The sequence below is a fragment of the Sarcophilus harrisii genome, chromosome 1 (genome assembly GCF_902635505.1).
Source record: "Sarcophilus harrisii chromosome 1, mSarHar1.11, whole genome shotgun sequence".
NCBI classification, from domain to species: Eukaryota; Metazoa; Chordata; class Mammalia; order Dasyuromorphia; family Dasyuridae; genus Sarcophilus; species Sarcophilus harrisii.
The window spans coordinates 168809206-168826054 of NC_045426.1; the positions used below are offsets into that span (position 1 = coordinate 168809206).

General features: G+C 32.2%; 1 protein-coding gene across 5 annotated transcripts in view; it reads right to left on the minus strand.

Moving 5' to 3' along the window:
* The window catches only part of FCHO2 (FCH and mu domain containing endocytic adaptor 2), a 152128-nt gene that overhangs the window by 19414 nt on the left and 115865 nt on the right, over window positions 1-16849 (minus strand). For 3 of the 5 annotated variants that reach the window (XM_031966647.1, XM_031966656.1, XM_031966637.1), the window contains 4 exons: window positions 16777-16819; window positions 13596-13678; window positions 9455-9958; window positions 6094-6197 (listed from right to left, as the gene is read on the minus strand). In XM_031966647.1, the coding sequence (XP_031822507.1) occupies window positions 6094-6197; window positions 9455-9958; window positions 13596-13678; window positions 16777-16819 (734 nt within the window). The remainder of the gene's footprint in view (window positions 1-6093; window positions 6198-9454; window positions 9959-13595; window positions 13679-16776; window positions 16820-16849) is intronic. The other 2 variants (XM_031966659.1, XM_031966667.1) reach the window with 1 other exon arrangement.

The window sequence follows — 16849 nt, forward strand, 5'->3', positions numbered from 1 at the left end:
GGCTACTATTTGTTCTTTAAATAACCTGTAAATCCACCTGGTATGAAGTTGTTTCCTTCCTTGTGACAATTTTTTAAGGCTTGTTTTTTGTCTTCTTTTGAGATTGAATTATATTTGTCTTGCTAGTTTTTGAATTTTCATAGAATTTCATTTCTTTTTATCAATTTCGTTTCATTTATCAGTTTTGTAGAAATAGAACTATTGAAATCCTCATCTTGTTTTTTGGGTTTTTTTTTCCCCTAGTGATTTGATTTTCTTCCTTTTCTAGTTTTCCAAACAAATACTCCAAACTGTCCTTAGTTTTGTTCATATGTTCTAAAAAGGGTCTTTTATTTTTCAAATTTCTTTCTCCTCTAATTTTCTTTTTATGTACTTTTTTAGGTTTGCCAACTTGTTTAATTTCTATTCTTTTGAATATATATTTAGCTAACTGATTTTCTTTTTCTGTTTTATCTTTACTAAGTTTTAATATGTTTCACTGTTATCAGCTCTAATAACACTAGAAATTTAAAAGATTTAATAAGTCTTTGACCCAATCACTAGGTCAAAGAGGAGAATCTTTGCCACAATTGCTACCTATCCTTAATCAATGAATGGGTATTGCCTCAATCAAACTGAGACCTATTAAAGATTGTGACTAGCAAGTTCAAGCTCTCCCATTTCATCTAGAGTCATCTATAATTGTTTTGATCTATATCTTGCCACTGGGCCCAAATGACTCTGGAGGGAAAAGTGAGGCAGTTGAACTTGCACAGCCCTCCCTCATTTAAATCCAATTCACTTGCATGTCACGGCCCTCTTTGAGAATGAAGGACAAAACAACAATTTAAATGCTACCATATATTAAAATTGGACTCAGTGCTTCATATAGTTTAAAAAAAAAACTATCAGGAGTTTTCAGGAGAACATATCATTACAGTTATCTACATTTTGCTACCCAGCTGTAGGTTAGCCCTACACATCCCAACATTCAAAAAAATATCCTTAATGAATATTTTAAAATTTTAATATATTTTTACTTGTCTTACACTTCTTATAAGAAGTCTCTGAATAAAGACTTCTTATTGGCCACTCAATTATTACTATGAACACTGCTTATTGTCACATATGGACAACATAACATCTACAGATAGTATCTGACAAAGGACTCACTAGATAGTGATTTTTGTTAAGTGCTTTCCTTTAACAAATTCTTGGTGTCAGTATTTATACCTTTTTCACTATGTGCATGAAACATGGTTGCTTTTCTGCAATATGAATGAATCAAAAGCCAAGTCTTCTAGCTTTTCAGTATTATCTTCACAGATGCCATCAAGGTCTTAGATGAAGCTGACAAATCAAAGATCATTATTTAAGATTTCTGCACTACCAACATAGTAGATTAAAGAGTACCATTCTGTCTGACAGCATTCTTTTATCTTCTTTGCTAATGAAAGGTGAAGATGGAATATTAGCTATCTTAAAAAAAAAACTTATTTATTTCATTAGATATTTCTCAATTTCAGGTAAAAAGTCAATCATTTAAAATTTTTCTCCCTCCCTCCTACCTATCCTACCTCCTTGAGAAGGCAAGTAATTTTATTTGAATTATGCATGTGAGGTCATGAAAAACATTCCCAAATTAGCCATATTGTAAAAGAAAACTGAAACAAAATAAAACAAAAATGAAAATAGTAAAAATAAGTACGCTCCAAATTTGCACTTAAGCAGGAGCAGTTAGAAGGCACAGTGGATAGAGCACCAGCCCTGAAGTCAGGAGGACCTGAGTTCAAATCCGGACTCAGACACTTAATACTTCCTAGCTGTGTGACCCTAGGCAAGTCACTTAACCCCAATTGGCGCAGCAAAAAAAAAAAAAAAAAAAAAAGTTTATCTTTGGAGATAACATTTTCCATCATGGGTCTTTGGTATTGTGTTGGATCACTGTATTGATTAGAGTAGTTAAGTCTTTCACAGTTGTTCATCCCTACAACATTGCTATCACTGTGTACAATGTTCTCCTGGTTCTACTCATTTCATTTTGCATGAGTTTAAATAAGTCTTCTCAACTTTTTCTGATAATATCCTATTAAGCATTTCTCATAACACAATATCACATCACAATCACAAACAACCAGTCATTCCCTAACTGGTGGGCATCCCTTTAATTTTCAATTCTTTAGCACCACAAAAAGATTAGCTTCACTCTCTTAAATATGCTTTGGAGTGGTTTACTGTAAATTTAACAGAAGTGCACTTCTATTTTACATAATGCCAGACCATATTTCTTTTCCCCCAAGATTTCCTTATAATATGTGACTTTGAAAAGAATTTCAGGCATAAGCAAAATTAGGAACTGCATTTTTAATATAACAATATTGACAGTTATGTCTATGTCTGTAGGATGTATCAAGTTTATCATTAACTCTTTTATAACAATACTGACTATTCTGAAAAACACCCTGATCCATAGTTTGAATTAGTGATTTAACATAATGGGAAAAGATGACAATAAAGATATTTTCATATATTTTTATTTTCTCAGAATAAGAATCATAGAATTCTAGCAATATTATAACTTTGCTTTTTTTAAAAAAAATATATATCACACAAAAGGTGTAAAAACTGACAACTCATCATAAAAAAATCTCATTCCACATATTAACTCATCTGCAAAATGGGGATTATAATATAGCATTATCAACCTGATACTGTAATGCTCTAATATAGGCTAAGTACAAAACAGCTAAGAAATATATCAATAAAATTTCTAAGGACCTAAACCACATATAAACGTTTCACACATGCTTCATAAAGGAACAAAATTTTAGAAGTCTACAAGTGAGGACAAAGGGTATAGATATGAAAAACAGCACAAAAAGGAAGCAAATATTTTTCTTGAAAAATATGTAATCTGAATCTTTGTAAGTTAAATTAAATCAGTTTCTCATTAACTGACATAAATTTAGCCTATAGAGGTTTTATTTTGTTTTTGACTGGTTGTCATTACTATTAAGTAAACAACTTAGTCAACAAACAAGAATTTAAATGGACTGAGTTTATTTAAAAAAAAAAAACAAAAACAAAAAAAAACACCAAACTATGATGAATCCTTTCATCATCCAAACCAATATCTCCTCTTTAGTTTCAATTCCAAAGGCATTTAGTGTTGATAAGGATCTTTTTTTGTTTTTAATAGGTGAGAAAACTGAGGCCTTAAGAAACTGTTGTTTAACTAAGGTTGCACATCTAGTTACTGGATGAAAGAACCAAAACTAGAATCCAGAACAGTGGATTCTTTGATTCAAGTACTTCTTCCCTCTATAACACAATGCTCTACAAGTATTTTCTTTTCTAAAACAGGATATACCTATATTGTACAAATCAACAGAATTTATTAAATGCTTACTCTATATTAGACATGGTACTAAGTTCTAGAGATACAAAGTCAGTCAATCAATGAACATCCACTTACTGCTTACCATGTGCCAGGCATGCACTGGGGATACCAAAAAAAAAAAGGCAGTCTCTGCCCTCAAGAAGCTTATCTCCCATGGGGGAATACAACACACAAAAGAAAGATGAAAAGAAGAAGACAGAAAGGAAAAAAAAAGTCAAGAACAAAGGAAAGAAAAGCAATCCCTGCCTTCAAAAAGCTTACATTCTAAAGAGATAAACAACATGCAAAGAACTAAGTATGTAAAGGGACATACAGAGTAGGCAGAAGACAAACTAAGACACGAAGGTCCTAGTAATTGGGAGGACTGATAAAGACCTCTAACAGATGATGAAATTCAAGCTGAATCTTAGAGGAATTTAAGGATGCTAAAGTGGAAGTGAGGAGGCAGAGCATTTCAGACAGGAAGATAGCAAGTATAAAGGAAACGGGTTAGAAGAATAGCAAGAAGGTCAGTGTGACTAGAATATGGAAGAATATGGAAGATTACAAAACTAAGAAGGGGCTAAGTTTGGAGCTTTAAATTACCAAAAAGAGAAGTTTATATTTGATCCTGAAAGCAAGAGGTAGCTCACTGATCAGAGGAATGTCAAACTTGATGCTTTCAAAAAAATCACTTTGGCAGGTAAATGGAAGATAGGTGGCAAGGAGAATAGATTTGAAGCAAGTAGATTAGTTAAGATGTCTACTCTAGTTTTCTAGATAAGACATGGTGAAGAGCTGAACTAGGATAGTTCCTATCCTAGATATCTAGGATAGGATCGATATCTGGATAGGATAGATATCCTATCCAGAATAGAACCTATACTCTATTCTCTACAGAGAACGGAGGGGGAGGGAAAGAAAGGGGGAAGGGGTGTGTGTGTGTGTGTGTGTGTGTGTGTGTGTAAATAAGAGATGTTTCAAAATATTAAAGAGAAGTTTGACAACTGATTGGGTATGTAGGATGAGTTAGTGTTGAGCATGACACTAAAGTAAAATGATGAGCTCCTATGGCCCTTCCTTTCCATTTCTATAATTCCTTTATCTTCTGTATGGTGAGAGATGTGTGGCATTTTCTTGGCCCAAAGTCAGAAAAGCTCAAAGAGCTTCAGTGGCACAAATTACAACTCTTTTGTAACTTAGTGTTAGAGCCTGAGGTTTGAAACCTTGAGTGATTTGTCCAAGGTCACACAAATGGAAGGTATCAGAGGTGGGAACTGAATGTAATAGCTCTTTCTGACTCCAAGGCCAGCAGAATGCCAGTGGTATATATAGAGTTGTTTTTTTCATAACACACAGTATATATATGTAAAATCTGTACATAGTGCTCAAGCTCTACAAAATTGACCTTAAAGTCAGAAATATCAATCAATCTATGTCTGTCTGTCTGTCTATCCATCCATCCATCCATCCATAATACCACAAAACTTAGCAACTAATTATATATAATCTTATATTGGTTTATGATTTTTCCATGTCTATAACAAGACTTAAAAGTCAAATCTTAGGGCAGTTAGATGGTGCAGTGGATAAAGTACCAGCCCTGACATCAGGAGGACCTGAGTCAAATGTGGTCTCAGACACTTAATACTTCCTAGCTGTGTGACCCTGAGCAAGTCACTTAACCCTAATTGCCTCAGCGGAAAAAAAAAAAAGTTTTTTAGCTTTAAACACTTGTACAACCATTCCCTATCCAAGAAAGTATATTACTTTCTTCAAGATGGATATGAATAATAATCCTTCATAACTGTACTTTTTGTTTTGTTCACTATTTTGGAGCAAAAAAATTTCTTTGGACTCATTTTCCTGCCTGGAAAATTCTATATACCAATCAAAAAATGTTTCATGGGATATTGGTTGTTTTGAACTATGGGAAAAAAACTTCAATCTTAATAGTAACTTCCCTCATAAATATTAAATATGTATATTTAATTTCTTGTAATTTGCTCTAAAATTTCTCCAATCCTCTGTAATCTCGGTAGCATTCTATATCTCTTAGTCAATAATACCCAAAGGTATTGTAGCCAAATTAATTTGTGAAATGCTGCTTTATGCTATCTTTAACAAACTTAGTTTATTAAAATTCCCAATATGAAGCTGTGTTGTTTTTTTTCCCCCTTTTTTCAATGAAAAGTATCTACTTGTATGCCTGGATTAGGAATAGTATTTAAGTTACTAGTTTCAAACTCTGAACTATAATTCTTATGTAACAGCTTCTATAGGGATCTAAATCTAAAGAAAATGTTTTTCATATTTCTTATTTTTAACAGTTTCATTATCCTTAGACTTCCCAAATTCCTAAAGGCAGAAAACCAAACATTCAAGTTAAATAAGTGGGTACTTCTCAGGTGACAGTAATTTAGCTTCCAGAATCAAAGAATATTATACCTGAAAGGAATCTTAACTCATCCTATAATTCAATCTTTTTCAAGTTGTATGAAATGATTTGGCTAACATTAAATCCCAGCTAAAAAGTGGCAGAAGAGGGAAACTTGTTTCCACAGTTGCCATGACTGATCTTTTCACTTCAACTATATCATCACTAATTCAGATAATTTGTCTACTTATAGTACACAGTTTATTTACAGTTGTTTAGCTGTACACATTTCATGTGTACAAAGAAAAATCATGTCGAATCAAAACTGTGATCAAATTTTAAAAACTTAAATACATACTATTTCATTTATCCCGCTAAGCTTGCTTGAAGTAAGCTTCGGTCTTGAAGTAGGTCTGGGAGGTGGGACAATGGTGCCTGCAGAAAGAGGAGTTGTAGGCCTGGCTAGTGAGGAAAAAAAGAGAATTTGAAGAAAATAATTAGTAACTAGAAAAATCTGAGCCTCTCCCATCATAATCAAAGTAAAAAAATTAAATTAGGCAATAATTGCTTTTGTGAGCTCTATTTTCAAAATAAAGAGTAAATTTAAATTTTGATTATCAATTATGATTCAAAAATCTATCAGATATGGTTTTAAAAACATCACTAATATTACTGAGGAAATTAATACCCTCCTCCATAACATGACTGAAATGTTATTTCCATTATCATTATTATTACCATTACTATTAGCATTAAATCTATGAAACTGAAGAAAAATAAATATAATACTCAAAAATTAGCCTTCAATTTCTCCCTTCTGCGTTTGCTTTATATGGAGTTATTACAGGATAAAATTTAAAAAAATATTTTAGGGTTTAAATCCAATAACCTGGACCTAGTAACTTTAATTACAAATACAATATAAAAAATACTTACCTGAACCAAAGAGTAACTTAACTCACAATTCAAATATTTGCATATGCAGATAAAAAGCATTAAAACTCCGTACTGAGTTACTAAAAAATCTTCTAAATTAATAGAAGCTAAAAAACTTAAAAAATAATATATTTTAAAATTCAAATAGAAACAATAAAAGTTCACTTTTCCCCAGAGCTACTTGTTGACTCCTAAATGTTTAGGTTTTTCGTCTAATTAAAAAATATAGGCCTGAATATTTTCTGTTAAACTATATTAAGTTATTTCCACTTGAAACATGAATTGATTTTTTCCCACAGAAGGAAATTACTGAGTGGTCAGGTAATCAGATACACTATAATGAAGAAGCCACAAATGAACTAGTATAAAAATTATTGGGAGAATGAAGTGTGGGAGCAGAAATGCACAAAATCATTATTTCAGCAAAGGAATTATTTGATAACTTAAAAGCTTTCTCTCATGGACTAAGAGGTCCTAAGACTTAAGGAACATCATATATTTTTTCACTTTTTTTAAAGAGTGGTCTTTGCAAAAGAATACATGTATAATTTGATTGTACTGATATAACATAAAAAAGGGAAGTAGATATGGAAAAGGGATGATGGCAGAATAAGGTGGGAAGGAGGGATAAAAAGAGGGGAACCACATCCCACAAAGAGGCTAAGGAAACTTATCATATCTGAGGGAATTTAGAGAGGGGGAGGAACATTGTGTGAATCTTACTCTCATCAGAGTTGGCTCAAAGAAAAAATAATTGACATTTGTTTTAGAGAAAATTCTCTCTCGCCTCATTAAAAACGGGGGAGAGGAAAAGGGAAAAGAAAAAGAGTAATAAGGGAAGGAAGGGGGAAAGACTCAAAGGGGGGGGAGGGAGGGATTATAAAGAGGATAAGTATCGTGATACAAGAGGGGTACATAAGTTTAAAAGGGGGAAAGAGGGTTGGGGGAGGCAAGAATAAGTAAAGAGTGGTCTTTGCTTCTCTTTTTCCTTCCTGTGTCTCCTCACCTCCCTCTATTGATATATATTTCTATATCTACAAGGATATATCTAAAGAGATGGTGGATATATGTGTAGAGATATAGGTGTAGAAATATTCTTAAAAGGGGGAAGTATGTTCAGCATATTTATATCTAAAAAAGACATGAAATTTAGCAGACAGCTCCAGTCAAAAAAAAAAAAAAAAAATTAGGCATAAAGGGAAGGGCCTAAGATAGGCAACCACAAAAAGACATATGGCAGGGATGGGAGGTATGTGGGGAAAAGAGTATTGATTAGTGAACTGGAAGAAAGACACCAGGAACTAAAGATGAATTGGGTATATATCTATATTTTTAAAATATTAAGATTAAACTTGATGGGTAAAAAGAACAAAGGTAGAAAGGAAGGGAACTTCAGTAGAGATAGGAAATAAGAAATAAGGGTATTATTTTTGATGATGCCGTTTTAAAACCAGACTTGTCATTTCACTGGGTAGAGATTTCCTAGTAAGGAACTTCCTCTACCAATTCAACCCATAATTACCTAGAGTTGCCTAACTAATAGGCTAAGTGACTTCTCTAGAGTTATAAAATATGCACAAAGGCAGGAACTGAATCCAGGTCTTCCTGACTCTTGAGGATAGTTCTCTGTCCACTAAAGTACAATGTCCCTCTCTCATTCCACATAGTCAGCAATGTGTAAATTCAGAAAATGGAATCTGCTGTGACTAAGCCAGCTGGAGAAGATCACATAAAAAGACGTAAAAGAAAACGAGGGGATAGGAATGGGGCTCAATAAAAAAGATGTGCAGGAAGAGATGATTTTCAGATGAGAGACTAAATTGTGTCAAAGAAAAAATAAAAGGAAAAAGAATGAGAAGACATATGATCTTGGGAGATATTGCCTAAACTAGTCCAGATCCTATTATGTGCTTTTCATTATACCCAAAATTCTTTTGTTGTCATTTGTAACTTGTACATTTTAAGCTACAAGTCAAAAGATAAGAGAGTACAAATTGAGAGCTATATCTAAAGAAATGCATAAAACCAGGTCTTGGTTAGCACTGTAATAGGAAAAAACAGTCATATTATTCAAATTCTCACTGCATACTTTCTTTGGACTGGAATCAATTGCCCTATTTGCATATAATTATAATTTTGAATAGTGTGAATTCAAATAATATAACTACATCAAAAGATTATTTGTTCTCATTAATCAGGAGTGACTTAATTGTGAATGTAACATGATCATTTTTAAAGCTTTAATATTTCCAAATCACCATTAGCTCTGTAAAGCTTTTGGTTATTTTAAACTTGAAAGACAATTCAGAAGAATACAGTCATGTATCTGAAGCCAGTGACTACCTCTTTCTTTAATATAATTCTAATTTATGAAGGAGACTATGGGCTAACTCAGAACAGTAATTACAATTTCTGCACCCATAAGCTCCCACATTTCATTATCTAGGAGGAGAGGAAGGGATTGTTTATGTGTCAAGAAAATTAGTATATATCTTAAATGTCATGTAGCCACTGCTTCTAAAAGGATCTCATGGGAATAAAGCGTTTCTTCAACACATTATTACAGTGAACAACCTGTATTAGTCTCCATAGGATAGCCCTGATTTACTATTTTTTAAATGTTGATTAGTTGGGGGGCAAGACAGGTTCCACAGAAGTGAGTATTAATTTTTTAAAAGTGATCAGTAATAAACAACAATAGGAAATATAGTAATGTGAGCCTAAACCACTCTTCTGACATTAGCTATTAGCTAAGAGCAATGTACAATGCATGCTTGCCATACCATCATATATCTGAGCAAAAGTAGAAACTATACTAGAGTCCAAAGATATTGAAGATGATGTGGAAGAATTTTCAGCAGCACTCTCAGTCTCTTCAGTCAGCATTATTTCAGGACATATAACATTATAGCCACGGTTACTTTGATCCTCAGAGGTATAGTTGTTGGAAGATCTCCCAGGAAAAGTATCAGGGAACTCGAAGACATTTTCAGTTTTACAATGCAATCTTTGGAATGCCTTCTGGTCTGCATTTGTGTGTTTAATTATAACAAGTTCATCAGTAAACGAAATCCACTGACTTTGTGACCATGATGCAAAAGATAATACATCTGTGCTTTCTGATGATGCTGCTACATCAGGGTGACACAGTGAGTTAATAGAAAAGTCTGGTGAGGGGCTCCTGGCCCCAAAATCTGACTCACTTCCAAGTAAAGGTTCAGTTATTATACACCCAGGCAAACCAATGGGAAAGGAAGAGGAGTTCCTATTCTGCTCTTTAAGGATAGCTGAAGGAGAAGAAAAAGATTGAAAACTAAAAGCAACAGGAAAATTCTAAAACTTGTATTTTAAATGTACATAATAAAAAGCTATACTGTTTTTAATACTTTTACATGACTTGAAACTGCTAACCAGTATACATTGTATATAAACACTTGGCTAAAAACATATTAAGTTTGAAAAATAAAGAATATGTAAATATATTTTAAATTTTATACATATATAAAGAGTATTTTCTTAAGAAATATAATAGGCTATAGTATTAGGTTTTTTTCCCCCATACAACTACCACAGAGCAGACTAAATTCAACAAAGTCAGAAAATAGTACTGGATTTATCTGATCTATAATAATATAAACACCAGATCTGTAAAAACAAAACAAAACTTATATTCTTTTGAGTTTTAAATATGCCTCACTGAAAATTTTTTTTAAAAATGACCAAATTTTCTAAAAGATGGATTATAGTGGCTTTCTATGGCACCTGGCCAGTTCTCCTTAGGCAGGGCAGGTAAAGTGAAGAGGACTCTGACAGAAATGTCTTCCCCACCCAGACTAGGGCAAATCATTTCATCTCTAAAGGACCTCAATTTTCTGATCTGTAAAATGAGGGGATTAAACTAAATGGCCTCTAAGGTCCCTCCTAGCTCTGATATCCAAACCTATGATTTCATGACAATGTATACCATCATGCCATAAGATATTTAAATATCCTTTTGAGATTTTAGAGAAATTAATAGTCATAAGCAGTTTAGGATGATTTTTATTTTCTGACAGCTAAGGTCAGACCACAAGAGGACTTTGATGGACAGAGGAGATAATGGTAAATAGAACATTGCTAAGAGGGAAGATCTGGGTGGGATACTAGTAGGGAGAATGAGGTGCTAGGTTTAAGGGAAAGAATAAATACCGAGTAGAAAAAGGAAGTAGAAAGAAACAAAACAAATTGTGCCCAATTTTTTAAGCTTCAAGATAGGAAGGAGCCATTCAATATAGTTTAGGATAATGTAATATAATTTGGCAAATGGTTTATTTTGAATTCAAAAGCAGATTTAAATGATAGTTCGATAGAATAGGATAACTTGTCAAGTCATCAATTTTTTTTTAAGCAAAATGTGTTCTAATGCTGTTACACAAACAATACTGAAAGGTTGTTTTTTCATGCATAATGAACTCTGAACAAATTAGAAAAAAGTTTAAATAATGGCTTTGATAAATATTTCAAATAAGAAACGGTTATCAAATGGATTACTACATGAAAAAGTTTTACCTGAGGAAAAAGTAAAAAATTCTTTGGATGGAAGGCAAGAGCAAGATAATACTCTGAGATAGGGAAGAAATGCACACATTATATTAAAAAAGAAAGCAGCATGAAACAAAAGATTGATTTTAAAAATATTTTTTCTGACATACTAATTTAAAATTTTTCTTTTGTGATTAGTTAACAGTGATTTGTTGATTTTAGAAGATACCACTAGCCACACTGGGGAGAAAAAAGAACTCTATTCATTTAAAAAAAAAAAAACCTCATTTAAAAACAAACTAAACCAAAACAACTTAAAACAAAACAAAACAAAAGACTTCGATAATAAATCTTTGTTGCTCTTGCATTTTTTTCCATATTTTGTCCAATCACATCAAAAGATAATCCAATTGGGGCAGCTAGGTGGCACAGTGGATAGAGCACCAGCCCTGAAGTCAGGAAGACCTGAATTCAAATCTCAGACCCGTAACACTTCCTAGCTATGTGACTCTAGGCAAGTCACTTAACCCCAATTGTCTCAGAAAAAAAAAAAAAAAAAAGACAACCCAATTTATGTATTCAACTAGGTTGGTTAACAGTATCATAGTACTTGAAGTAGTCAACATGTATAGAAAAAATACTTTTCAGTAACCAAACTAATTCAAATATTAAAAAGTAAATTTATAAACTTGCAATGATCTAATATATTTTAATAGTGTATAATTTTTCCAAATTATCTCCAAAATTGTTAGGCCTGAGGTTGCTGAAAAATCTTCTGCAAGGGGCAGCTAGTTAGTGCAGTGGATAGAGTACCAACCCTGAAGTCAGGAAGCCCCGAGTTCAAATCTGGCCTCAGATACATAACACTTCTTAGCTGTATGACCATGGGTAAGTCACTTAACCCCAAATGCCTCTGCAAAAAATAAATAAAATTTTAAAAAATATCTTTTTCAACCTTAAATCATTCTGTGGAGCTAGAGGTACCATTAGAGATCTAGTCCAATGCCTTACTTTTACAATTAAGGAAATGAAGCTTAGCAGGATTAAAAAATTTTCCTCTGGCCACATAGCTTGTTATGAATAAAACTCAGCCTAGAATCTACATCTAAATCTTGATATTACATTGTATTAAAATAAAAATTAGGGAATGAAAATGACTGAAGTAGAAATTCTGACATTCAGGAAAACATGCTAAGACATGTTTTGGCCTTTATGTTTTGTAATCCCAAATACCATATGCTCATTCTGTAGTCCATATCAGTAAATGAGTGGAAATTTTGCAATCAATCCAAATAAGATGTTCTAAACAGGCTGTGAACAACTTGTATCTGTCTTTGGTAACTAGTACAACAGTACTTTTAAGAAAAACATGAAGATAATTCTATTTTATTATCACCAAAATTAAAACTAAAAAGCAGTTACAATTTTTGGCAAGCTTTAAATTTCATGAGTGATTTCTTTTTGTCTTAATTGAAGAGTGATTAAAATTAATTTTCTTTCAAAACTGCTTCCTATCTAAAACTACTTTGCCAATGAAATGAAACATTTTCCCCAAGTAATTCCATGGTTTTTGTTAACAAAATAATACATACCTAAGAAATACAGAAATTAGTTTTTTAAATTGTGAAATTTATAAATAAATAAATAACCCTAACCCTAACCCTAACCCTAAATTTCCTTCTCAAAAAGGATGACGCATATTCAAAATTTAGGTTATAAACAAATATCTACAGCTAAGTTGTATAAATGTATTTCATATTTTAATTTCTGTTATGGTGAGTAGCAGCAATAGCTCAAATGATTGCAAATTATACTATACTATCATGTAATCATATAAGAAGAATTTCCCCCCCCTAACATAATTCCTCTAAATTTCTTTAAATAATATTCTTCAATACCTATGCTTTGCTCAAAATTCCTTTTTGTCCATGAAATATTCCCAAATAGCTATAATTATTCATCAACATTCCCTTCTCTCAGTGACAGCATTTACTGACAATAGCACTTATTTGGCAATTAATCATTTATCACCTTAGGATAACTTTTGTTTATTTTCTCCTACCCAATATTAATAAAATTACTGTATTAACTGATGAAATAAAATAACCTTTAGTTATTAAAGTCATAGGAGTACTGGTAATAAATACCAATGCCATTTTAAAAATGAATAATTTCTCTTTGCCAAAAATTTAGACTTTTTTGCAACAAAAAAATGACTCATACATACTTTTTAACACATAACACACTACTTCATAGTATCTAAGTATCAGTAACATCTTCATTACTAAACTTAAATGTAGAAATAGTAAATAGCACACAAAAACTTATAAATGCTATTGAACAATTTAATGCAAAAAATAGCTAGTTGATACAATTTTTTCAGAAAAAAATTCTGGTTTTTACCTGATGTCAATTGTGTTGAGTTAGATGTATCAAGAGATGGTCCAAACAATGGGTCCCATACAAGTAAGTCATTGTTCCCCTTTCTAACAAAACATTCCAAAAACAAAACAAAAAAAATTAAAGACCAAATTTCCTTTAACAACATAAAAGACCAAATAACTTGTCTTTGATTTATATTAAGATTCATAAATGATCAAAGGTATCTAATTAAAACAAAATCTTATGTTTCATAAATGTTAAGTTTAAAATACATTTCCATTTTTAAACTATACTGTAAACTTTCCAATGGTCCTAAAAACAAATTGCCTAAATAACATTTAAATGTAAAAATGTAGAAATTTTCATTCTGAAAAAAAAAAAATTTTGTGTCCACACAGTCTGCTTCACTTGTATCAAATCAAAATTTTACTTTGCAAAGTTAATTTTCTTTTAGAATTAAGGATCAGGTACAGAAGAAAACTAGTGATATCTTCTCTCAAGGAAAGTGATTTCAAAGTAAAAATGTTTATTTCTGGACAGATTCAAAACAACATCTTCAAAATACAACTCACTAAAACGGCTTGCACAATTTCATTAAGCAAACAGTTATAATTAAGGTTTGTATGCCTGCCTCACCTATGTAGAAGTACTATTCCAAAATCAAACTAGAATTTTCACCATCCAGAAAGATTAATATTCTAAAACAATTCCAACAGAAAAACGTACTATTGTATTCCAAAGAATTAACTGTCCGTAGCCTGAACAAGAGAAAGAGCTAAGGATTTGACACTGGAAAGGCAAATTTTAAAAAATCAAAACACATTTTAAATTTATTTATATATCCATGTATTTTTAGTACCATTTACCTTCCTGAAAGAGTTAATTTGTTATCTCATTGATCTTTATAATGCTCTAGTAAAGTTAGTAGGTTAGGCTAAGTAAAATAAGCCTAGTTTCAAGGTGAACAAGAAGAAAATTGTCAAGGCAGTCATCACCATGGAGATGCTTTCTGTGGTTACTGTAAGCATTGTAGAATACATACAAACTCCACAAAGAGAATGGTTCAAAACTATCTTGGCCTGGCACATCAGTAATGAGCTCAAGATGCTTTAAAAAAAATTGTTACACACTGAAGGAGAGGTCTTTATCAAGCACTGCAAAGAGGATGCAGATTGGCAGGATGATGAAGGCAGGAAACAACTAGACGTTCAATGGCATAAAGAGTCATTGCTAAGTTATCTGAGTCATTGACTATGCCCAGGTGTTTCTGATTCCTGTAAAGCAGAAAGGTCTCACCTGATGGAGAGCCAAGTGAATAACAGAAATGTGGCTACTGGACAGGGTCCAGGAAAAGCCGAAACAGCAGATGTATGTATCCACTGTCTATGGGCAGAATAAAATGACTGATGTCAATACAGTGACCAAGGACAAGAGTTACAAAGAAATCACCAACTGCTGACAGGCAAAGAAATTGTCATAAAATCTACCAAGGCCTGCACAAAGTGATCTGTATTGGAGTTCACCATCCTGTTCATGTGGCACTCTCTGTTGTCCAGGGTGGTCAAAAGGGCTACTGCATTGAGATCAACAAAAAGAATCTACAAAATGGGACAAGGCTACCAAATCAAGGATGATAAACTGATCAAAAATAGTGCATCTACTGGTTATGAATGACTTTTTTGATAAGAACATTATTCTTTGGGAGGATTTTGCCCACTATGGTAAAGTAACCAATGACTTATAATAAAATTGGAAGAAAGAAACATGTCCTCACTCTATGAAAGTTCTTGCTGGTACAGACTAAATGTTGTACTTAGGAGATTAACTTGACATTTGTCAAGACTCCCTCCAAATCTGGCCATAGCCAAATTATTAAGGAAAAGAAATCTTTCATGAGACCACTCAAAAAGGATGCTGCCAAAGAAAAGGATACTTAACAATTGCAAATAAGCTGGGAGCTGGTGGATTCTCAACAAAACTGCAATTAAAAAAAAAAAAATTTAACTGATATCAAAACATGGGTAATTTTTAAGAGATTAAACTTGCTCACAAACTTGAAGTTATAAATTATAAGACAGAGATTGAAGCTTGCTTTAGTTATAATTTTTTCTTTTTTGAACACATTAAAATTTTATAAATAATTCTTGAAAATAAGATCTTCCTTTTAAAACAATGACTATTTTACATTTAAAATATAACAGGAAATTAACATCATGATGTATAGTTTCTACCTCTAAGGATGCTATTAAAAAATATCAATCTGTTGGGGGCAGCTAGGTGGTGCAGTGGATAGAACACCACAAGTCAGGGCTTCAAACCTGGTCTCAGACACTTAACATTTCCTAGCTGTGTGACCGTGGGCAAGTCACACCCCAATTGCCTCAGCAAAAAGCAAAAAACAAAAACAAAAACAAATTATGTATACATATATTGTATTTAACATATACTTTAACATATTTAACATGTATTGGTCTTCCTGCCATATGGGGGAAGGGATGGGAGGAAAGGAGGGGAAAAGTTGGAACACAAGGTTTTGCAAGGGTCAATGCTGAAAAATTACCCATACATATATCTTGTAAACAAAAAGCTATAATAAAAAAAGAAAAAAATATTAATCTATAAATGTTCCTAAAATTTATCTTTGTAGATGGAAAAAATACAAGCAAAGAAATAAAACAAAGAGTTCAAGACAAAATTTGTAATTATGGCTTAAGTAATAAACAGCAATGATTTTCAATATGCATGTTGACCAAACTTTTTGCTAAGTTGAAATTCACACCATGCCTTCTTCTTCTTTTCCTAACTTTGCAAGAACAGAGTTATAACTGATGCATCACATAGTCCATTGATAAAAGAAATTAACTTTTTTGAATGAAAGTCAATTGAAATGAAGACATCTGTAGTCTTCTGAAACTTCAGCTGAGCTGAAATAATCATTTTGTGTTTCCTTAAAATGTGAAATAATTTTAAATATCCAGAAACAATAATAAAACCATAGCAATGGAAAAAAAACCCACGTCAGATTTTTTTTCTTTTAAAATAAAGAGGAAAAGGATGATTGATAGCTAACAATTAGAAATAAAAGCACAACTGGATAGTCAAAAGTAATTATTTTCAAAAGTAACTTTCTACTTAAAAAAAAAAACACAATGTAAAAAAACTGATAGAACATGTAAAATACAACTTTAAATAATGAACTTACTCATTTGATGGAGCAGAAAGCTTTGATTTTGTTAACTCTTCACCTAATTAAAAAATTAAAATATTATGACAAA